The 24593-nt window shown below is 37.2% G+C and overlaps 1 protein-coding gene across 5 annotated transcripts in view; it reads left to right on the forward strand.

The window, feature by feature from the left end:
- Kdm6a (lysine demethylase 6A) overlaps positions 1-24593 on the forward strand; it is a 189039-nt gene that overhangs the window by 124306 nt on the left and 40140 nt on the right. For 2 of the 5 annotated variants that reach the window (XM_004665766.2, XM_004665769.3), the window contains exons 10-16: positions 10920-11046; positions 17025-17123; positions 17254-17473; positions 18049-18183; positions 19331-19426; positions 21422-21523; positions 22475-22870. In XM_004665766.2, the coding sequence (XP_004665823.1) occupies positions 10920-11046; positions 17025-17123; positions 17254-17473; positions 18049-18183; positions 19331-19426; positions 21422-21523; positions 22475-22870 (1175 nt within the window). Of the gene's footprint in view, positions 1-10919; positions 11047-17024; positions 17124-17253; positions 17474-18048; positions 18184-18632; positions 18789-19330; positions 19427-21421; positions 21524-22474; positions 22871-24593 lie in introns of all 5 variants that reach the window. The other 3 variants (XM_004665765.3, XM_004665768.3, XM_004665771.3) reach the window with 3 other exon arrangements.

Here is a 24593-nt window from a genome sequence, read left to right on the forward strand (position 1 = left end):
CTTCTGATAGCAGCAGTACTATCTGCACGTGAAGACTACCTTTGTTCATACTCCTTTTTAAAAATTATATTTGAATTAATTTACTTTAAATTGAGTGTGTGTGTATGTGCATGTGCATGCACAGACACATGCACTCTTTTTTGAGACAAAGTGTCTTGGTAGTGCAAACCAGGCACATCTGGATCACAGATGCACATACTGTTTTGCTTGCTGTTTAGGGTGCTGAGTAAGATCAAACTTGGCTCCACAGGCTTTGTACACATGTACACTAAATGTTGAGCCATCTCCCATACATCTTTAATTTTTGGTCGCAGTATCGCCACCAGGTGTCCTCCTAGGTCCCATCTCCTATTACGGTTTAAATCTTTGTCTTTTTCTTTTTATCTGTTTAAATCTTTCTACACACATTATTTCCCTTTATGTACTTAATATCACATGTGTTTACTATACTCTCTCCCTTAACCACTGCCCTCATGAACACTTTCTTACTTCCTCGTCTCTATGGGTCGTCTTTTGAATAAGCACGCAAGTAAAAAGTTTGTAACTTAATGTCCACATACAAGAAAGAACATGCAGCATTTGTTTCAGTATAATTCCTAGTTGCTCCTGTGTTCCTGAAAACTGAATAGTTCCATAGTTTTTATCACTAAATAAAATTCTCTTGTATATACATACCATATTTTCATTGTTCAGTTGATGGACATTAAGCTGATTCCATTTCTTTAGTCTTTTAAGAATAGACTATCAGTGAACATACGTGTACAAGTTTCTATGTGGTAAGATACAGTCCTTTGGGTATATGCCAGGAGTGCTATAGCTGAGTCATGTCCCTTAATTTGTAATGTAGCTACTTAGAGGTATGAACTTTCCCTTTCCTGTTTGGACTGCATTCATTATATACCTTAGATTTTAGTATGCTCTTGTTCTTTTCCATTCAGTTGTAGCTTTTTTAAATTTCCTTTTGATTTCTTTAATGACCCATTCATCTCCACGAGTCTATGCATTTTCTGTAGTTATTCTTGCTGTTGATTTCTAGCTTTATTCTACTGTTGTCAGATAAACAGAGATGTTACACCTTTCGTATATTTTATATATCTATTTTGGAGTCAAGTCCCATGAATTGCTGAGAATGTATATTTTATTTGTGTAGAGGTCTATTAAGTGTATTTGATCAATGATGTTATTTATTTAACTCGGCTATTTCTATTTATCTTTTTGTCTGGATAACCTGTCTGTTGGTGAGAGTAGGTTATTAGAATTACCACCCACTAATGTGTTTGTGTTAATCTGTGTTATATCTGGCAAGTTTTAGGTATACATTTTTTTGGTGCATGCATGTTTAAAATTATAATGTCCTCTCAATGGGTTGTCCACTTACTTTGCTCTACTAATTTGTTTATTGGTATATAGGAAGGTAAAAGATCATTTGCTATATCCTATTTGGGTTTCTTGTCTTAATGCTCTACACATGACTTCCAGTACTACATTGAATAAAAGTAGAGATTTTAGTGGAAAGGTTGGCATTTTCCTTATTTAGGGCAATGTTAACTACAGGTTTTCCATAAGTAGCTTTTACTATGTTGAGATATATTTCTTCTTTTCCCAGTTTTTTGTTGTGTCTCTATCTGACTTTTCTTACATTGATGGATGTTGGATCTCTCCCAGAATTCTTTGCTGTCTATAAAGTAAAACAGTATCTCCATCCAAGAGTAAGACTGGCTTTGATTTGCTGCTTTTTTTATTCTCAAAATTTATTTCCTTTTTGCTTTCTTCATTGACATTCATTATTCAATAGGGTATTATTTAATTTCCATGAGATTGTGTATACTCTGTATTGTTTCTTGATGATGATTTGCAGTTTTGTTTGTTTGTTTGTTTTGTTATTTTTCTGAGGCAGGATCTTATTCTAGCCCAGGCTGACCTGGAACCCACTCTGTAGCCCCATGCTGGCCTTGAACTCAGTGATCCTCCTTCCTCAGCCTTCGAAGAGCTGGGACTGAAGATGTGCACCACCACACCTGATTAATAATAAGGAATTATTTTAATCTTCCAGGATTTGTTAGGATTTGCTTTGTGCCCTAATATATAAGATTTATTTTAGAAAAATTTCCATGTGCTTCTCAGTAGCACATTTGTTCTGCAGCATTTGGATGGCATGTTCTCTAGAAGTCTGTTTGGTCCATATGTTCTATATTGTCATTTTATCCACATGCTTCTCAGTTAGCTTTTTACAAGGATGATCTTTCAGTTGGTGAGAGTGAAACATTGAAGTCACCAGTACTATGGTGCTTGGGTTAATCTGTGACTTTTCATCTAGTAGTGTTTGTTTAATGAAATTAGATATACCTGTGTTTGATGCAGATATGCTTAGAATTGTAATGACCTCTTAATGGATTATTTCCTTAATCAGTATAAAGTGACCTTCATCTCTTCTGGCTAATGTTGGTCAGTTAACAGCAGCACCTGTTTATTTCCTAGGTGCATTTATTTGAAATTCCATTTTCCATACTTTCACTCTAAGATAATTGTCTTTTATGGTAAGGTGAATATCTTGGAGGCAACAGGCAGAAGGATTGTGCCTTTTAATACATTCTGGTAGCTGGTGTCTTTGATTGGGGAATTGAAGCCATTAATAATCTGAGTAATTGAAATGTATGTATGTATGCATGCATGCCTGTCATTCTTTTTTTTTTAATTTTTAATTTAATTTTATTTTATTTGAGAGCGACAGACACAGAGAGAAAGACAGATAGAGGGAGAGAGAGAGAATGGGCGCGCCAGGGCTTCCAGCCTCTGCAAACGAACTCCAGACACGTGTGCCCCCTTGTGCATCTGGCTAACGTGGGACCTGGGGAAACCAGCCTCGAACCGGGGTCCTTAGGCTTCACAGGCAAGCGCTTAACCGCTAAGCCATCTCTCCAGCCCGTGCCTGTCATTCTTGTTGACTTTAAAGATCTTGTGTTTCTATTCCTCTCTTGCATTAACTTATCCAAGCACTGTTTTTTTGTTTTAATTTCTGGTATCCTCATGAATGTGCTTTTCCTTTTCTTTAGTCTGAAGGATTCCTGCAAATATTTCTGTACAGCTGGCTTTAGTGGTCATTTAATCCTTTTGCCTGGTTTTATCATAGATAGGCCCCCTCCCTTCAATTATTGTAGAGAACAATCTAGTCAATTTAATTATAATGATTAGGAGAGGTACTTTTTTGTTCTATTCTGTTTTGTAAATGTATCTGTAATGGTATCTATCTCTTTTCCTAATTCTGGGAAATTTTCTTCTGTGACTTGTTGAAAATATTTACATTGCCTTTAGATTGTAATTCTTCTTTTCTGCCCAAAATACTCAGTTCTGATCTCTTTATAGTGTCCTAACTGTGAAATTTTTGCTCCTAACTTCTTACTAATTCATCTTTCTTCTTGATGAAATGTTTCAAATCTGCTACCATCCTTTCTTCAAGCTCAGATCTACTGTCCTGTCCTTAATCTATTTTATTGGTAAAGCACCCTACAGTTATATTTTTTCAATTGGATATACTATGGCTTTCATTTCCTGTATATTGGATGGATTTTTCTTCAATAGTTTTATTTCCTCACTCATCTTGCATTGACCTCTGTATTTCACCTAGCTGCTTGTAGCAGACAGCTTCAGGTCGCTGAGATGAACTTCAAGCCAGACACGTTTATGAGAGGAAGGAAATTTATTTGAAGCTTACAGAATCAAGGGAAGTTCCATAACGGGTACAAATTTCTGGAGGTTGTTAAGGTTATAGAAGTCTGTAGTTATGACAAATAAGGATGAGAGGATAAGATGAGAAAATGTGAAAAAGAGGTGCAAAGAAAGGAAAAGTTTGAGTTGTGTTTTGTAAGAGTAATAGAAAAATACAGAGCAAATCCAAAATCCAACTGAGCAATACACAAACAAAAGCAAAACTAGCATGGAATATATATGCATGAGTGGAGAGTTAAAGAATAAAAAAGCACTATGTGGTGACTTATACCTTCAATATCAGAACTTGGGAGTCTGAGGTAGGAGGATTGTCATGAGATATCAGAAATGATAAACATTAACCTTTGGGGTTGGGGAGGTGGCTCTTGGTTGTAAAGCCTGGTAGCCCCACTTTCATTTACCCAGTATCCACATAAAGCCAGGTACACAAAGTGTCATATGCATGTGGAGAATATTTTCAATGGCAGAAGACCCTAGCACACCTACACACACACACACACATTCTCTTTTCTCTCCCTTTCAAATTAATAATAGTGATATTGTAATAACAATAATAATGTTTACTATACAAATGACTTGAAAAGGGTATGCTAAACATACATCAAATCTAATAATTCAGCATTTCTGCTTGGTGGGCTGGATTTTTGAATTCTTTTCCTCCCAGCATAGTTTTTTGGCAGCCTGCCTTGATGAGGAAGGTACAATTAGCATGTTCATTGACATTTTTAAAAACATTTTTCATTTGGCTAAATAATTCATTGCTGCTACCTTGTCTTCTTGTCCCTATACTCTTGTTTTCCACAGGATTAATCTTATTGTTGATGCTTTATAACAAGCTCTACACGTGAGTTTCCAGATTTTTATTTTTAGTGTTTCATTTTACTCTTTCTTCATCATTCCTCTTTATTGAATTCTGCTTTCATATCTTGAATTGACTTCCTTACTTCATGCAATTGTCTGTCTGTGTTCTCTTTGAATTCATTCAAGAGTTTAAGTCTTTCTCATTGCTTTCGTTACTTTGGTTTTGGTAATTTTTGATATAGATCTTGCTTTTCCTATTGCTTGTAATTTTGGATTTGGACCTTTGCTTTGTGGTTCATTCCATGTTGGCAATTTTATGATATACCTGGATTAGGGGTGAGTTTGGAGCAGTGAGGGATGTTCTTTCAGCTTAGCAGGATTCATCTTGATACTATAGGTGCTGATTCTTTGGTGAGATATATGAAGTTATACTTGTTTGGCCATGTCAGTGCATTGCTTCTGCTCTCCTAAGAGGGATTCACACAGTATGGTGGTAGTGAAGCTTTAATATCAGGAACTGGAATCAGAGTATTGTATGAGAGCCTGGATCATTGACAAGGTTTTGTGCAGGCTGCTGACTTCAATGTTTGATGCCAGTACACTGGTGCTGTGAGCTGGGGGACAGGGGCAGTATTCCATTCACTTACCTGGCCTTTGAGTCAGCTATGGTGCTTACACACAAGATCTCAGGATTCAGACAAGTTTGCAATAGGTTGTCAGGGTCTGGTCATGCAGTTACACAAGGGTACCTGACCTAGGGTTTCCTAGGTCAAGAGCATGATGTGAGTGTGAGGGTGCTGTGATTGAGAGAGTTGGGGTGGGTTTTCTTATGGGTGACTGACCACATGCTCAAGGCCTAGGGTCCAGATTCCAGGCCTGGGTACTGGGTTCAGGAACCTTTGGAGTGGGATTTGCATGGGCACCTGGGTTCTGGAGCACCTTGTAGCAAGCTGTTGGTAGTGTATTGTACAGGCATCTGACCTTGTCTTGTACATGTTATACAGATGCAGGAAACCTGGATTCAATCCATTTAAGATAACTTTCAATGCACAGCACTGTAGCAAATGTCGGAAATGAAGTCTTCATTTGTTATGAATATTTTAAACGGTATAAATCAGAGCTAACAGCTTTAGTTGCTAGGATGAACCTCTAATCCAGGCGCAGTTATGGAAGGAAGGAAATTTGTTTGACACTTATAGAGCCAGGGGAAATTCTGTAATGGTAGAAGCAGTTGGCCACCAACAGGCCCAGACAGAGTGAAAAAAGCAACCATCACCAGCAGCAAGCACACTCCAGGAAACTCCTTAATGGCAAAACCTAAGCACTCCGTACATCTTTAGGGGTAGACCTAGGATCCACCCACAGTGACACTTTCTCCAGCCAGGAAGCTAGAGATCTAAGTTACAACTTTAATATACTCCTGAATGTATTGGAGGATATCCATTAAACTTCCACATTCCATCCCTGGCCCCCAGTAGATACCCATCTCACATTGTAAATTGTATTCAGTCCAATTTCAAGGATCCTCATAGTCTTTACCAACTTAAGTTTAAAGTCCCAAGTCTCATCTGAGATTTAAGATATTCGTAGCTGTGAGTCCTGTAAAATCAAAACGCTATAAACTTTCAACATAGAAAGGCACAGAATAAACATTTTCAACTGCTATAAGACATAGGAAGGAGAGACTGGAACAATGCAAACTCAATAACCATCAAGCAAGCATCAGACATTTGCAGTTCAAGTCATACCCAGTGATTGACAGCTTCTGGATTTTCCTATTCTGCCCCTGGTTTGAATAACCATCCCTAGACAGCAGCTGTATGGTAGCCCTTGCACAATCCTGAATTATCCAAAACATCTTTGTGTCTCCATGCAAACCATGGTCCATCTTCCAGTAGCTTCGCCAGTCTCTTACTCAGGGTCATCACGCCCTGTCTCATGCTGCCATCTATCTCAGCAGCAGCTTCTAGAACCTTTTCGAGCCTTGTGTACTTCATGATACACTCCACACATTTTTCATGCTTTCAAAACCAATACCAGGTGTGTATATCTTAGCCATGTTCTTTTTTTTTTTTTTTACCAGAAGCAGCTTATTTTTTTTGTTGTTTTATTTTTATTTATTTATTTGAGAATGACAGAGAAAGAGGCAGAGGGGGGGGGGAGAATGGGCGCGCCAGGGCTTCCAGCCACTGCAAATGAACTCCAGACGCATGCGCCCCCTTGTGCATCTGGCTAACGTGGGTCCTGGGGATCCAGCCTCCAACCAGGGTCCTTTGGCTTCACAGGCAAGCGCTTAACCGCTAAGCCATCTCTCCAGACCCATAGCCATAATTCAGGGATGAATTATATCATGAACTTAGCAGATTCCTTCTTTTCTGGCCTCCTTTCAAAAGAGTACGTTCCTACCTTTCAGTCTTTCTGGGGTGGAATCACCTCAGGCATTCTCTTTGCTTTAGTATGAAGTAGTTGGACCATCTTTCTTAAGATTGTTATTGTGTTTTTTTTTTCTTCAGCATGGAGGAATCTTTATTTTCTGTAGAGCTGTTTTTGTCTTCAAGTACTTCTTTAGCCTGCTTTTATCGTGGAATGTCCTTATTTCTCTGTCTATTTGAATGGATAGTTGTGCAGGGTAAAGTAACCTTGGTTGACAGTTGTTATCTTTCAGGTCTTGGAATACATCACTCCACGCCCTTCTGGCTTTTAACGTTTGTGTTGACTAATCTGTTGTAATCCTGATAGGCTTGCCTTTGTAGGTAACTTGATTTTTCTTTCTAACTGCTTTCAATATTTTTTCTTTGGTTTGAGTGTTTGGTAGTTTGATTATAATATGGTGAGGAGAGGTTCTTTCCAGGTTTTGTCTGGCTGGTGTACTAAAGGATTCCTGTATCTGCATTGGCACCTCTTTCCCAATTTGGGGGAAGTTTTCTTCTATGATTTTGTTGAAGACACCTACTATGCCTTTGGAGTGAAATTCTTTTCCTTCTACTATGACCTGAATTCTTATGTTTGATCTTCTCATAGTATCCCGAATATCTTGAAATTCTCACTCATACTTTTCTATAAGTTTGTCTTTCTCTTTGTTGGCCTGTATTAGATCTGCCACCTGGTCTTCTAGCTTAGATATTCATCCATTCTACTGGTGAGATTTTCTACAGAGTTTCTTATGTCATTAACTCTGTTCTTCATTGCTAGTAATTCTGACTGATTTTTCTTTATTATTTCTATTTCCTTATTTATGTCTAGTATTGACCTCTTTATTTTATTAAATTGGTATCCTATGTTTTCTTTGATTCCTTTGATTTCCTCTTGGATTTCTTCTTTGACGTCTTTGAACATATTTATAATCATTTTTTTGAAATCTTAGGCATTTCCTCTAACTCGTTCTCACTGGATGTCATTTCTGATGCATTAATACTTTTGGTGGATTTATATTGTCTTGATTTTGGGGGTTTCTTGTGTTATAATGTATATATTTTTGCATCCTGGATTATTTTTTTTTAATTAATTAATTAATTAATTAATTATTTATTTATTTATTTATTTATTTATTTATTTGAGAGCGACAGACACAGAGAGAAAGACAGATAGAGGGAGAGAGAGAGAATGGGCGCGCCAGGGCTTCCAGCCTCTGCAAACGAACTCCAGACGCGTACACCCCCTTGTGCATCTGGCTAACGTGGGACCTGGGGAACCGAGCCTCGAACCGGGGTCCTTAGGCTTCACAGGCAAGCGCTTAACCGCTAAGCCATCTCTCCAGCCTGCATCCTGGATTATTTAATGATTGGATTTTATAGTTAGCTGGGTATTATTAGATGTATCAGATAATCTGATGTTATATAACTTCAGGGTAGGAGCTTAAGGTGTTAGGTGTGGCTCTCAAGATTCTCAGAGTATTTATCCAAAAGTAGGTATTATGACAACCAGATCCTCTATCTGTCCCTTAGGGTGTGTGGTGCCCCACCCATACCCTTAATCCGGACAACAAGGAGGTTAAGATTTCTGATCTGTTGAGGGTTCCAAGTCAGTTTGTGACCAGGTGAGACTCTTCCCCGGTGTAATCCCAGTTACCTCTGCTCCTGCTTGTGTCCCACTGTTGGTTCAAGTTGGCGGGGCCGGGTCACTGGACCTCTGCTCTGTTTGCTGGAGCTGGGCACTGGCGGTAGGGGAGGGGAGGCTGCCAATGCTGCTCTAGTTCTCTCGTTGTTCCATGTGTTCTTCTACCTTGTGATCTGCTCCTCCGTTGTTCACTGCCGCTCTCCCTTCATGTTTCTTGAGTTTGTGGAGAGCTCCAGTGTGAGTGGAAGCTCCCCTCACCTGGCTTTTCCTGAAGCTCAAGCCGAGCCTGGTGGCTTTCTGGTGTTGCTGCTGCTGCCAAGGTCACTGGACCTGCCGGAGCTGCTTCTGCCAGGCTGTGCGGGCTCTGGATCTCTCCTACTTCTCCGCTGCCGTTTCAATTTCCTATACACCTCACTTTTTAGTAAAAGTGTGTATTTTGCTGAGGTTTTTTTTTTTTTGGCTTTTTTCCCCCTAGGCTGCTTTGTCGTGGTACCTATTCCACCATCTTAACCGGAAGTCCATGTTTTTTATAATTATAATAGCAGCTTCCGTAACATAAAAGTAGTCTCTGTGCCAGTACATTATAAACTTGTTCAAGTTTCTTCAATTTTAAATCTTAAATTTCTCAGTTCCATATCTTGAGCTAAGCACATGAGTCCATTACAGATGTAACCTTGACCAAACTCTCTGGGCCTGGGCAGCAGAACACAGCCAGCCCAATTCCAACAAGGTTTTCTGCAGTCTTTCCTTCTCCTTAGAAAGTTTATAAGACAAACCTCCAAATACAATTTTCTCTGTACTTAGTTTTCTCAAACTCTTATCAGAATAGTACGTAAAACTTGGCAGAATAGTACATAAAACTTGGCTTAACACTCCAGAAGCTTCTTCAGTTGTAAGCACTAAATTTCCCATCTCCCCAGCACACAGTTCCAAAAGACCAAAATCCACATGGTCAGACTTATCACAGCCACTCTATCCCACTCCTTAGTACCGATTCTGTAGCAAACAGTGTTAGGTGGCTGAGATGAACTTCCAAACCAGGCACAGTTATGGAGGAAGGGAATTTGTTTGAAGTTTATAGATTCACGGGCAGTTCCATAATGGGAGAAGCTGGCATACTTTCACAGGTCCAACCTGAGAGAGAAAAGCACATTCAAGGAACACCAAAATAGCAAAACTCAAGCACTTTGCATCTCTTTAGACGGGAATTCCCCAAATATACCTTAGGGCTGGAGATCTAAGTTAGACATTTGAATAAATTCCTGAATGTATTGGGAGATATCCATTAAAACTGCCACAACTTGATTTGTAATTTAAATAGGATCCATTTAAACATATTGTTTCTGTATCATTTAGAATATACCTAATGATAATTTTCAATACTTTATATTAATTATAGCTCTGAAGCTAGTTGTACTGATCTGAGCTTGTATTTGTTCCTAATAAAAGTGAAATGAACCTGAAAAAAAGGAATATACTAAAATCTTTAGAATCTGCTATTTTCTGATCTAATCCTTTTGGCACATTTGTGCCATTTGTTTATAACTTTCTCATAGACTTATTTGTAATGGTTTTTGTGCTTTATAGCTTTTATCAGTGTGAATTTGTCTAGCTACATGCTGCAAGGTGTGTATTTTATATTCCTTGTAAATAGTGGGGTGACTGAATGTCTTAGATATTCTTGAGGTATTTATTTTTACATAGAGTAGTGAATGTGACATTTTTAGAATCTTTGTTTCATAACTTGGATTTTTTTCAGATATCAATATGAGAAAATGACTACTTATTACCAATACAGCTTCGTTATTCATAATTTTGATTAATGATTAATACACTTTTAGGATGGGGATGTTTGGTTACTAGTAGATCACAATTCCAAGTTCTAGTTGCAAGCTTAGTGAAAATACAGTTGTTATTATTTGAGTTATCTATGGTTTATAAATACTGAGTGTTAAGTCATTGTTTTAAGTTATCTTAAATGAAAGTGCCTCATCTCTGACATTACCTCTTCAGAAATAGACTTTCTTATTACAACAATTGCAATTCTAAAATGTGTATTCTGGTCAGGTGTGCTGGTGGCACATACCTTTAATGCCAGCACTTGGAAGGTATAGGAAGGAGGATCGTTTGAAGCCAGCCTGAGACTACATAGTGAATTCCAGGTCAGCCTGGAGCAGTATCCTACCTTGTAAAAAAAACAAACTAAAAAGAGGGGCTGTCTATTCTGAAGTAGATCATTAACATATTGAAAAATGTGTTTTTTATTTTCCCTTTAGTTTTCTTCCAAATAGAAAAAGAGATAACTAATGTAAATATTTTAAACGAATTTACTACAGGCTGGATGCATCACACTGTGGATCTTTTGGCAGATAAAGCCACCAAGGAAAGTTATGCTATTCAGTATCTCCAAAAGTCCTTGGAAGCAGATCCAAATTCTGGTCAGTCCTGGTATTTCCTTGGAAGGTGAGACTGTTTATTTTATGTATGTATTTATTTTTGTGTTCATTGCTGCTTATAATCAGTCCCAAGATATTTTTATTACAGTCTAAAATGTTAGTTTTTCTTTATATCTTGAAGAATGTATTTTTGTCTTTTGAATATAATCTAACAAAGATTCCTGAAAGGTACATAATAACAGAAACTTAAATATGGTTGTTTTCTCATAAAACATCCCTGTACAAAAGACCATTTTTTATTTTGGTTATTGGATTATTATTTGTCCTGAGCTATTGCTAGTTTTTAAAGGATCTTAATGTAAGGTTTGGAGGTGACTAAGACCATGGAGACCCCTTTGAGGCAAAGATGGAAGCTTTTATTTTAGAAGAGCACAAGCTGCCAGGACTGACTCTTAAGAGTGGAGCACAGTCAACTTGAAATTCCAGATAGTACGCTATATAGGGCTCTTCAGTTGGGGGAAGGTAAGGAAGGGAAAAGTTAGAAAAAAAAAAACAAACAAGGTTTCTTTAGGGGAGATCTAAGACAACCAGGGTGTGACACCAGAATAGTGTGACCACAAGATAAGGGGGCAAGAAATCATGACCAGTGTGTGTGGGGGTGTTGTTAGGCAAGAAAGGGATAATGGCTGGGCAGTTTCTTGAGGAATGTGGATAACCTACTTCCTGATGTCTTTGTCACTACATGGTGACTCTATCTTGGGAGCTTGTCCCAACCTGTCACTACATGGTGACTCTATCTTGGGAGCTTGTCCCAACCTAACACTTAACAGATGTCAACTTCTCTGTGAGTTACTTAACTGCTTTCATCATTATTACTATCGTTTGGCCTGTATGTGTACACAATAGAACCAAGAATTTTTCCCTGCTTAATAATTATTGGCAACCAGATGAACTTGCTATTTTTTCTTAGAGTGAACATACTTGATTAATAGGAGATCTCTAATCCCACAATCACTCTCAAAATTCTATAGTGAAAAAATGGCTATGTTATGACTGTATTTATTGTAGTGAAAATAGTTTTCCAACTCCATAACTTTCTTCATACTTTTTTTTTTTTTTTTTTTTTTTTTTTGGTTTTTCAAGGTAGGGTCTCACTCTGGCTCAGGCTGACCTGGAATTCACTATGTAGTCTCAGGGTGTCCTCGAACTCTGTGATCCTCCTACCTCTGCCTCCCGAGTGCTGGTATTAAAGGCATGTGCCACCATGCCCGGCTCTTCATACTTTTAAGACATTGAATATCTGAATTTGTAAGGGTTATTTAAGGTACAGTTTGTGTATATTTATCTGATAGATTATGTTTTTGGACCATCATTAGATTATATGTTTTGTTCTTAAATCTATTTTTTTTAATTTATTTATTTGAGAGCGACAGACACACAGAGAAAGACAGATAGAGGGAGAGAGAGAGAATGGGCGCGCCAGGGCTTCCAGCCTCTGCACACAAACTCCAGACGCATGCGCCCCCTTGTGCATCTGGCTAACGTGGGACCTGGGGAACCGAGCCTCGAACTGGGGTCCTTAGGCTTCACAGGCAAGCGCTTAACCGCTAAGCCATCTCTCCAGCCCTCTTAAATCTATTTTGATGTTCATTGTATGGTGGAAAGATCAGGTAGCTAACAGCCAAAAGACTTTGAGAGTTGTGGATGATACAGGTAAAATGATTGAGGCTTCAGTTTTCTTGTAACTTATATTAAGAGGATTGTGTTTTGAACAATGTTTCTTGAGAGCAGAGAGGACCAATAGGGAATGCTACTGCCATTTCATGGGCAGAGGTTTTAGGATACTACTAAGCATCCAGTTCCTAGGATAGCCTTGAACAGCAAAGAATTATCTGGCTTCAAAAGTTCCTAGTTTTGACAGAGATTTTCTCATCCCTCCCCATGCTTGTAAAACAGTTTTATTTGGATTGTTCTTCAGTAAAAGCAGAGTTCAGATTTTGTTTTCCTCCTTTTATAGAAGGAGGAACTGGGTCTTATTACCTTGCTATCTTTAAATCTTTTTGTCTGACAAAATGACTATTCATTGATGGTATGTATATGGAGGTAGAAGAATCTGAGGGTTCATGTAGTGACTGTAAAGGGGGTCTGGTATTGGGAAATCAAGCTGCCTTGTCCTGAAAGTTTCTTTTAATATGAATTATAAGGAATGTGTGTTCAAAGTGGGTTTTTTGACCTAAGATAAAGATTGGTCCTTTAATACAATAATGTGGGTATCCTTTTAGTATAAAATTTATGTTAAAGCATTATAAAATTGATATATAATGAGCCATATCTAAAATTACTATTATAGTAATGCTATAATTTTCAGCTTCAGAGAGGAGCATTTGACAAATGTTTTCTTTGCAGTCAACTGATTTATATTCTTAACCACTGAGAATACTTTTAATTTAGCCTTTTGTGAAATTTTGACAGATGATATACTTTCCTGAACTCAGATGGAATAGAAATCATATTAGAGTCTTTGGTATTAGAGTTTATACTGCTCATGTGCTTCAGGATTCAAGATGATTATTTTAGATACTTATTTTTCATCTGTTGTACTTTAGGTCTGTTTTCCAGTTTTTGTTTGTTTTGTTTTGGTTTTTTCAAGGTAGGGTTTCAGTCTAGTCCAGGCTGACCTGGAATTCACTATGTAGTCTCAGGGTGGCCTCAAACTCACAGTATTCCTCCTACCTCTGCCTCCCAAGTGTGCTGGAATTAAAGGCATGCACCACCATGCCTGGCTGTTTTGCAGTATTTTATGCTTACTTATCCTCCACTAGCTTCTCATTTGTTGCTTCAAATATGTTTTATTGTGAGGACTTTTCATGAAATAAATTGTGCTTTACAAGTTCTTAAAGTTGGGGACAGTCCACTAACTGTGCATGCTTTGTTAGTTCCGGGGTCTCTATTACCATCCTTGGCAAGGAGTAGGGTTTCTCCTGTTCTATAAGATGAAAGCTATTAAAACTCCAAATGAAAATCTCAAGTGTCAATAAGGAATAAGGGTTTAATGACTATTTTTTCTGAGACTTTTTATTGTTTATATTTGACTCAGGTTGTGTTAAAGATTGAATGTGTCCCTCATTTAGAGTCTACATATCAGTGAGACTGCAATGTGGTGTGTTGTGTTAGAATAGTGTAAGGCTTGGGAGTGCCCAAGACCATGCAAACCACTCTGAGGCAAAGATGAAACTTTCATTTGGGAAAAGCGCAAGCTGCCAGGGCTGACCCACAAGAGAGGAGCACAGCCAACCTGAGTTTTCAAGTAGTTAGCTTTATAGGGCTTTTTCAGTTGGGGGAAGGTGAGGAAGAAAAAAAAGAAAAAACTCATTTGTTAAGTTGAATAGAAAAGTTCCTTTAGGGGAAATCATCACATTAACCATTTCAAATAGTTAGAGTGTGACACCAGAACAGTAACCATGTGTGTGAGAGAGGAGAAAGAAAATGAGTAGACATGTGCCATGGCATATATGCAAAGGTGATTGGACAATTTTTAGGTCATCCCTTGTCTTGCCACCTTATTTATTTTATTTTATTTTATTTTATTTTATTTTATTTTATTTTATTTTATTTTATTTATTTGAGGGGGGCAGAGAATAGATGTGCCAGGGCCTCAGTATTGCAGACAAATTCCAGATGCATGTGCCACTTTGTGTATCTGGCTTTATGTGGGTACTAGGGAACTGAATATTGGCAGTCAGTTTTTACAAGCTATCTCCTCAGTCTAGCATTTTCAGCCACATGAAGCTAGTTCAGAGCACAAGATTTATAGAGGAAAATAGTTGGGTCAGAGCATTTCTGTTTGGGCACATTAGTTTCCTAGGAATGGAATGTGAAAACGTTGGTTTGGGGAAGTACTCCTCATTTTCCCCACTGTTTCCTATATAGATTTGTCTGTAAAGCTGAGATGTATCCTTAATTTAACAACTGTATCCCCAGGAACGTGTTTTCTACTATCTGCTTAGCATTCCCTTTCTTTCTGGTGCTTGTCCCTGTCTTTATTAAACAGTTTATAGATACTGTGTGAAATTGTCTTCTTTTTCCTCAATTACTGAAATTTGTGATGTTACCCAATTCACAACTTAGTGGTTCCTTTGGCTTAGTTTTACCTGTCACATAGGTACTTTGTGTTCTAAGACTCTTTCTTTATATAGGTAATTCCAAAGCCAGATTTCTACATAAAGCTTAAATTCTCAAGTTTTCTACCCTACTATCCTCAATTTGTGTTAAGGTCAGCATATTTGAAATCACATTCTTCTTCAAATCAACTTGTCCTTTTCCTTTTGGCCAATATTTTACTTTCTCTATACCTGCTTCTCCCCCACCCCCTCTATTTTATCTTATTTTTGGTGCTGCTAAATGAACCCAGGGCCTAATGCATGCTACCACTTCTACTGAGGATAATTTTTAGCCCCCCCCCCATGCACACTTTCCTTGCTTCATCAGGTTTTACTAATACTTGTAGCCTTCTCCTCCACGAATATCTAATCAGTCAATCCTAGAATCTGTCAATCTTACTTTCATATTTCTCCTATCTTTTATTCTTTTCACTTTCATTACTTTTCCACAGTTTTGATCTGTGCAAACCAGTGAATGCAGCCCTCCTCTTCTTTCCTATATATACCTTACCTTCCTTTCAGTCTCTACTACACACTGTTAGTAGAGTAATAGATATGTATTTTGGAAAGCAGGGTATTATAAGTGTATTAGGATTTGCTCGTACTGTTCAAATGGATTTGATAGTCCCACATCTTATTAAATGAATCAGTAAAATTTCAAGGAGTAATTTTGAGGATAAAAATGTGGTACTTGGGTACAGGTTTGCTTTTTCTTTTGTTGGTTACTATCAACCAGTATTACTCCAAATTTCTAAGCAAATTCTAAGACCAAGTACTAGTTTGTTAGAAAAAGTATTATATATGTATGTTTGCTATTTTGTGTATTGTTTGACAGCATGCACTACTTTAAGTAATATGCATGGATACATGTGTACATCCCTTACTGTCATCCATTTTTGCCTTTTCCATATCCTGCAGTGGATGGTAGTCTCTTCTTACATTGTTTGTGTTTGCCATTTGATATGGTATTATGACATGTACAGCATCTTCAGTCCTCAGTTAAATTTTAAGCTCCTTAAAGACAAGGTTTGAGGTTTTATTTCTTTTTCTTTTAGCACCAAGCACTAAGAAGATAATGTGTATATTTGTAATTTCAGCTACTGTTCGTGTATCTATCAGATGAACAACATTAAGACAATGGCAGGTCTTAAACATTTATCTTGCTATCTTTATTAGTCACAAATACTGTATTATACCATATTTTTGTACTATTTTTGATACTTAGATTATGCTACAATTTCATTTTCATAAATTAAAGAATTATTGCCTTTTGTTATTTGAAAAAACAGAATTGAAATCTAACTTTTTTTGGAATCTAATTTTATATCAGCTCACTAACATACAATGCCATTTTTAGTTTTTTAAACTATGTACTGACTGTGAAGCTAGACATAAAGATATATAAGCAAAGAACTGGGTGTGGTGATGCATACCTTTAACCCTAGCACTTGGGAGGCTGTCCTAGGAAGATCCTGGTGAGTTTGAAGCCAGCTTGGGCTACAGAGTGAATTCCAGGTCAGCATGGGTTAGAGTGAGATACTGTCTAAAAAATTTAAAAAAAGGAAAGGAAAAGAAAAAAAAAGTAGAGTGGGGAGGGGCTTGGTTCAACTCTCAATGTTATAGTATTGGATTGATATGGTCTGTACTTAATAGAATTCATTAATTTATTATACTTTAGCATCTCTAAAAAAGACTAGTGCAGTTTATTGAATTGCTAGTTATAATGTACATTGCAGTTTCTTTGTATATACATACACATGTAAATATATTACCTTTTTAGATTTTAAAAAATATTTGCTTTGCTAACATAACCATTTTTTTAATCAATCATTTTAACTATTTTCAGTATTAATGGAATGTTTTGATTTCCCTTCCCCCTTCTCAGGTGCTATTCAAGTATTGGGAAAGTTCAAGATGCCTTTATATCTTACAGGCAATCTATTGATAAATCCGAAGCAAGTGCAGATACATGGTGTTCAATAGGGTAAGATTTTGTATAAAATTAATGATAAGTATCATGCAAAGATCGTTTTATCATATAAAATGTACTTTATAGTTTAAATCATTTATGAAACTAAACAGTTCTTGGTTGATTTCTTAATTTTTCTTTCTAGTGTGCTATATCAGCAGCAAAATCAGCCTATGGATGCTTTACAGGCCTATATTTGTGCTGTACAATTGGATCATGGCCATGCTGCAGCCTGGATGGATCTAGGCACTCTCTATGAATCCTGCAACCAGCCCCAGGATGCCATTAAATGCTATTTAAATGCAACTAGAAGCAAAACTTGTAGTAATACCTCTGCACTTGCCGCAAGAATTAAGTATTTACAGGTAAAAAAGAAAATTACATAACAATGTTTTAAAGCCACATTATTTCCCCAGAACCCTCAGGCAGGAGGAGGTGGGTGGCTGGAAAGTTTGTCTAGTTGTCTTTTGATGTCTATAATCTGTTTCCATATTTTGTAAACATACCATAGCTTGTAATATTATTTTACTTTTCATTTTAAGTAAGATATGCAGTATTAAAATGCTCTTTTGCACATTTACGCTGTTGATGCATATTAATTTACATAATTTTTTTTCAATGTACTGTCTACATTTTTAAGTTGTCATAGCATTTTAAATAAAAGAACACAAACACTGTCTTTCACTCTTGCTCAGAGTTTCATGAGAAGACAGCTAATGAGAACTCTGTAAACAGAGCTTAGCTTTAGTTCTCACAAAGGTTTATATTCTGGTTACCCTCTTTATAGTTAGTGTCTTTCTAAAGCCCCAAATTTAGAATAGATTTTCTTTAAAAGGAAAAAAGAAAAAAAGAATTAGCTATAGCATTAGGAAGATTTAGTGGACTTGCTCTTACTCACATAGGCTTGTGTTAAATTTGCTTTTTACATAATTTTTCCTAGGCTCAGTTGTGTAACCTTCCACAAGGTAGTCTACAGAATAAAACTAAATTACTTCCTAGTATTGAGGAGGCATGGAGCCTACCAATCCCCGCAGAGCTTACCTCCAGGCAGGGTGCCATGAACACAGCACAGCAGGTGAGAAGTTGGGTTATATTCTATAGGTGCCCAGCTTTAAGGGTTCTTTTAATCTGTAGTGGTCAAGCTTATTTTAACTAAGCACAGTAGGCTTTTATTAATGAAAAGCCTTTTGATTTAATTGCAAAGGGAATCTAGATCAAAATAAAATTCCCTCAGAAATGGGAAGAAATTTTGGGGTACCAACTTAGAACCTTTGTGCATTTTCCTGATTTTGGAAGATTTCTTAAAATAATGCTGCAGTGGTTTATTTAATTTTTAAAGCTAGATTTTCAAAGGAAGGTACATATTACTCCATTGATGATTCATTTGATTTTGATTGTTAATAATTGCAATCAGAGATGTCCACATAACTTCAAAAAGTATACAGCTTGTAAAGTTTTATAATTTGAAGGAATGAAGTAAGAATATATAGCACCCTATTTTTGTCTTCCTTCTGTGATTCTTAGGCATGTAAACCTCATCATCCAAATACTGAACCTGTATTAGGCCTCAGTCAAACACCAATTTCACAGCAATCCTTGCCACTACACATGATTCGTTCTAGCCAACTAGATGACCTGTCCAGTCCTGCCAAGAGGAAAAGAACATCTAGTCCAACAAAGGTATATATTATAGAGAAATAGAAAATCCCAGTCAAAACAGAAGCTCCAGCTGCCCTGAAAGAGTACAGTTTGAACACCTCTTGTCCTTTACTTTATAACTGTGGACATCAAAAAGTGAAAGGCTTAAGTTTTCTCACCCAAAACTCTTAGAATCATACTAAATACAAAAAGTAGGGATAATTTGCATTCATCAAATCATTTTATTCATCTCCCCACCGTTAAGCTCTCAGCACACTTTTCATCATCACTTTTTACTGACATTGAAATAAACTTAATGTTGGATTTAGGTGAACAGTGTGGTGTACAGGCTAGCCATTTGGGTTATAGTTTAGGGGTGGGCCTTTTGGGTGGTTTATTAATGAATCAACTTAAAATTATTACCAAGTTTAATGTGCATGTAAATTGTTTTCTAAGAATTTAGTAGCATCTTTTTATATGTTAATAATCCTACTCATAGACATTTGACCTTCATTAAGTGATTATGTTAATTCTACTAAGTTAACCAAATAATTCTTAATTTTTTTTTTATCGATTTTCTTCAGAATACTTCTGATAATTGGAGTGGTGGCCATGCAGCGTCACATCCTCCAGTACAGCAACAAGCTCATTCATGGTGTTTGACACCACAGAAATTACAGGTAAGTAAGATAAACTGGACCAATAATTTTATTTATTTATTTTTTGTTGTTCAGAAAGAATAGTGGGCTTTACATACTCTTAAATTTGAATGACAGGAAACTCTATGTACATAAACAAAATGAGTACATGTTTACTAGAATAATGGAGAAAATTTGTAGTTATTCTTTACTTGTTTTTAGTTAATTAAAAAACAAAACAGTCAATGCAGGGATGATAGATGGCTCAGTGTGTATCCATGCAAGCATCCATGAAAGAAGGCAGACATTTAGAGGTTACAGTAACCCCAAGGCCGAGGGGATGGGGTAGAGAATGGAGGCTGATAAATGGTGAATTCCAGGTGCAGGTAGACACTTGGATCTCAAGGAAATAAAATCTAAGAGTAACCGAAGAGGTTATCTGACATCCTTCTCTGGGCTCTGCATGTGTTCATACCACATACATGCAAACCCCCAAAATAAAATAAAAAAGGACAAGGCATTCACATGCATTAAGTATGAATATAAATTATATAAGGTAAAACCTTTCAACTTCTGCCCTTACTCAGTTACCTTACTAAGAGATAATTGATATTATTAGTTTCTTGCCTGCCTTTCCAGACATTTGCTGTGCTTATAATGTGCAGTGCATGTATAAGCAACTTTATGCCCCCATTCTCAAATTATTTTTCTCCTCTTTTTATGCAAATGATAATCCTATGTATAAATAATTCTCCCTTATCCATGGTTTTAGTTTCTGCTATTTTAGTTACCTATAGACATCCATTGTCCAAAAATATCAAATTAACTTACAATATTCTGAGTGGCATAGTTAAATCCCACTCTATCCTACCTGGATGTGATTCATCCATTGTGTCCATACTGTATGTGCTACTTGGCATTTATCACTTAATCACCATCTCATTTGTCAAAACAACTATTTCATTATCATAATTTCTTTAATAAATGCTGCAAACCACAAAAATAGTGAACCTGGCAATGCTGATATATCAAAGAGAAACCACAAAGTGCTTCCCTTAAATCAAAAGGTAAAAAGCTCCTTAATAAGAACGGGGGGGGGGAGTTATATGCATAGTTTTGTTTGTTTTTTAAAGATCTGTGGTAAGAATGAATTTATCTGTGAAATTGTACAGAAGGGGGAAATTCTTCTGTAGTTTCAAAGTGCAAAAGCTATGGCCGCATGGGAGATGAGGAGATAGTCTCTGTAGCTAAAGGAACTTGTTTCAAGCCTGCCAGCCCAGTGTTCATGCAAAGCCCGGTGTAAAATGGTGCATTTGTCTGTAATCCTAGTGCATCTAAGGCATTAATGGGAGGTAGAGCCAAGAGAGTCCAGAAGCTCACAAGTAGTCACAGCAAGAGAGACCCTGCCTCAAATGTTTGGAAGGAGAAGAGAAATACCCTGAGGTAGCCTTGTTAGGATTAAAAAGGCATTAATTAGTGTGCTTGGTTCATCTACGGTTTTAGGCATCCACTAGGAAATCTTAAAAGATATCTCCCTTGGGAAAGTGGGAGGGGATTCTACTGTATGCTATTAATTCTATCCTTTATAGGCCTTTTCATATCAATATACAAAAAGCTTTATTGTTTCTGTTATATCACTATTTAAATATAAATGTCACTATTATTCAAGCAGTTCAATAGTTTTAGATGGTCAGAATATCTTCATATTTTCCATATTCTAGGCAGTGCTGCTTTGAGCATATTTATTACAATGCAGAACTTTCTGTATGAACACGGAAAAAAATAATGAGTAAAATTTTATGCCCATTTCTCTCAAAGATCACAATAAAGCTTGCTTAGATGAAGATTCTTACTCTTGCACTGCTTCCTCATACTTTTTCAAGGACTTTAATGTTGAGCTTGATAATTGTTGGTAAGATATCAGTGCCCTTAACCAGATTGTAGTCAAGTTTATAGAATTACTTCAGAGAAAGGTTGATAGGAATTGGTAGCTTATTTCTTAGATGTCTTTAACTGTATTCTTTTTTCTTCTTCCAGCACATGGAACAGCTCCGTGCAAATCGTAATAATCTAAATCCAGCACAGAAACTTATGCTAGAACAGCTGGAAAGTCAGTTTGTCTTGATGCAGCAGCAGCAAGTGAGTATAGCATTTTCCCCCTAAAGTAAGTTAGTATATTATACATTTGTTTTGTTTGTTTATTTATTTGAGAGCGACAGACAGGGAGAATGGGCATGCCAGGGCCACCAGCCACTGCAAATGAACTCCACATGCGTGTGCCCCTTGTGCATCTAGCTAATGTGGGTCCTGGGGAATCGAGCCTCGAACCCCGGTCCTTAGGCTTCACAGGCAAGTGCTTAACTGCTCAACCAGCTCTCCAGCCCAATATATTGTACATTTTTAATGATGAACACCATTGTAGAGCATATATACCCATGCCTACTTTCTACTTTTATCTGCTAGAACTTAGTAATGTGTACTTTGTAAAATGCTAGAAATAGTATTTTATTATTATGAATTTAATTTTGAGCATACTTCATTTTTTTAACTTTACCCACATTTCCTCTTTAGTATTTGATAACTATCCTAAACGAAGGGGAGATTTTGTAGATTTGGTAGGTGTTTAGTTTGGAGGATCTGTCTGCGTCTTATACATATAAGACATTCTTACGAAGTTGCCTACATTGGCTCTGAACTCACTCTGTTACCCAGGCTTACCTTGAACTTGAGATCATCCTGCCTCGGCTTTTTCAAGTAACTGGTTACAGGCCTGAACCACCGGGCGTAGTTTAGAATACAATTGTGAGGTTCCCTATTTTGTGATTTGAGTAAAAGTACTATAAATTCCAGACTGTTTTCCATAATTTTTATTTGCTTCCTTTTGTCATTCTTACATTCTTAACAGGATATTATTTAACATGAAGTATATTTCTGATTTGCCTAAGATGCTTTAAATTGGGTATTTTTTTAACCTAGGGAAATTAAATGTTGAGATCAATTCAGAGATTCTTATTTGTTCAACTTTACATTCTAGTTATGACCCCTTGGGATGCAAACAGCATTTATTTACTTTTCATTTGTTTCTGGCAGATGAGACAAACAGGAGTTGCACAGGTACGACCTACTGGAATTCCTAATGGGCCAGCAGCTGACTCATCACTGCCTACAAACTCAGTTTCTGGCCAGCAGCCACAGCTTGCTCTGACCAGAATGCCTAGCGTCTCTCAGCCTGGAGTCCGCCCTGCCTGCCCTGGGCAGCCTTTGGCCAATGGACCCTTTTCTGCAGGCCATGTTCCCTGTAGCACACCAAGAACGCTGGGAAGTACAGACACTATTTTGATAGGCAATAATCACATAACAGGAAATGGAAGTAATGGAAACGTGCCTTACCTGCAGCGAAACGCACTCACTCTACCTCATAACCGCACAAACCTGACCAGCAGCGCAGAGGAGCCGTGGAAAAACCAACTATCTAACTCCACTCAGGTAGCAGAAAGACCATCTTCTTGGCTTCTCATATTACAGTTTGACTTTGCTTTTATACATTTTAAGAGAAGAAATAAGAGTTCATGGTACACTGTAAAAATTATATACTTCTACAAGGCTATCATCAGTATATATATATGTATATATATAATCATGTTTTTCTAACTTAGTAATACTTATTCAGGTGGAGGCAATCTTGGAAATTATCAAGGAAGATAAACCTAAAAATCTATTTTTTTTAAAAAAAATTTATTTATTTATTTATTTATTTGAGAGAGACAGACACACAGAGAGAAAGACAGATAGAGGGAGAGAGAGAGAATGGGCGCGCCAGGGCTTCCAGCCTCTGCAAACGAACTCCAGATGCGTGCGCCCCCTTGTGCATCTGGCTAATGCGGGACCTGGGGAACCGAGCCTTGAACCAGGGTCCTTAGGCTTCACAGGCAAGCGCTTAACCGCTAAGCCATCTCTCCAGCCCTAAAAATCTATTTTTAAGCTGGTCATGGTGGTGCAAGCCTTTAATCCTAGCACTTGGGAGGCAGAGGTAGGAGGATCACCATGAGTTCAAGGCTACCCTGGGACTACATAGTAAATTCCAGGTCAGTCTGGACTAGAGTGAAACCCTACTTCAAACACACACACACACACACACACACACACACACACACACACACACAATCTATTTTTAATTAATAATGACATCATAAGCAAGATACTGAATTTTGCAGTGCTAGAGAGTGGTCAGCATCTAGGTATATTTGAACAGCAGAATCAACAGTATTAGCTGATAGAATGAGAAAGACGGATCTCACCTTTTGTGTTCTAATGGAAGAGAATATAAAGATTGAGCCATGGAATGCTCTAACGTGATAGTCCAGGAAATTGAAGAACTTGCAAAGAAGAAAAGGATAGACTGTATGGAAGTATGTGTTCAAAGAGAATATAAATGATGCTCTGGGAGCCAAGTGAAGATCATTTTCTAAGGAGAAGGGTATAATCTAAGTGCATATCAAACAGTGCTCTTCAATCCATTAAGATGACCTAAAGATTAAGCATCTGGGTTATTTGGTGACCTTGTTAAGGTGGGGAAACTACATGGTTAAAGTAAAGTCGACCTCATGATCTATCATACTTTTGTTGTTGTTTTTTTGCAGTAGGGTTTCACTGTAGTCCAGGCTGACTTGGAAATCACTATGTGATCCTCCCACCTCTGCCTCCCAAGTGCTGGGATTAAAGGAATGTGCCACCATATATATTATTTATTTGTTTGTTTATTATTTAAGTTAGTAGTTAGTGAGCTATAAGGGTGATTTTTTTTTTCATGTTTAAAGGCTGGAGCCAAAACCAAAAAAGAATGAGTTATACTATATATGACATGCAAAGCCCAAATATTTGCTATATAATCCTTTATAGGAAACATTTGTCAACCTTTGGATAGGAAAATTTTTAGTGGATTATTATTTTCTTTACATCTGATTTTCTGCTGAATTGCTGAAAATTTCAAAAATACCCACCTCTAGTTAGGAAATCTATTATCATTAAAAATAAATCCTAGATGATTGTAGTAATGCATGCATATAATTCTAACTCTAGCACTCAGAAGACTGAGATAGAAGAACCTTGAATCATGGGCCAGCCTAAGCTACATAGCCATACTTTGTCTCAAGGAAGCAAGTAACCCTCATTTTTTAGGTCACAGGGCCTCTGTACACAATGTGAATAC

The sequence above is a fragment of the Jaculus jaculus genome, chromosome X (assembly GCF_020740685.1).
Source record: "Jaculus jaculus isolate mJacJac1 chromosome X, mJacJac1.mat.Y.cur, whole genome shotgun sequence".
In the NCBI taxonomy this organism is placed as follows: Eukaryota; Metazoa; Chordata; class Mammalia; order Rodentia; family Dipodidae; genus Jaculus; species Jaculus jaculus.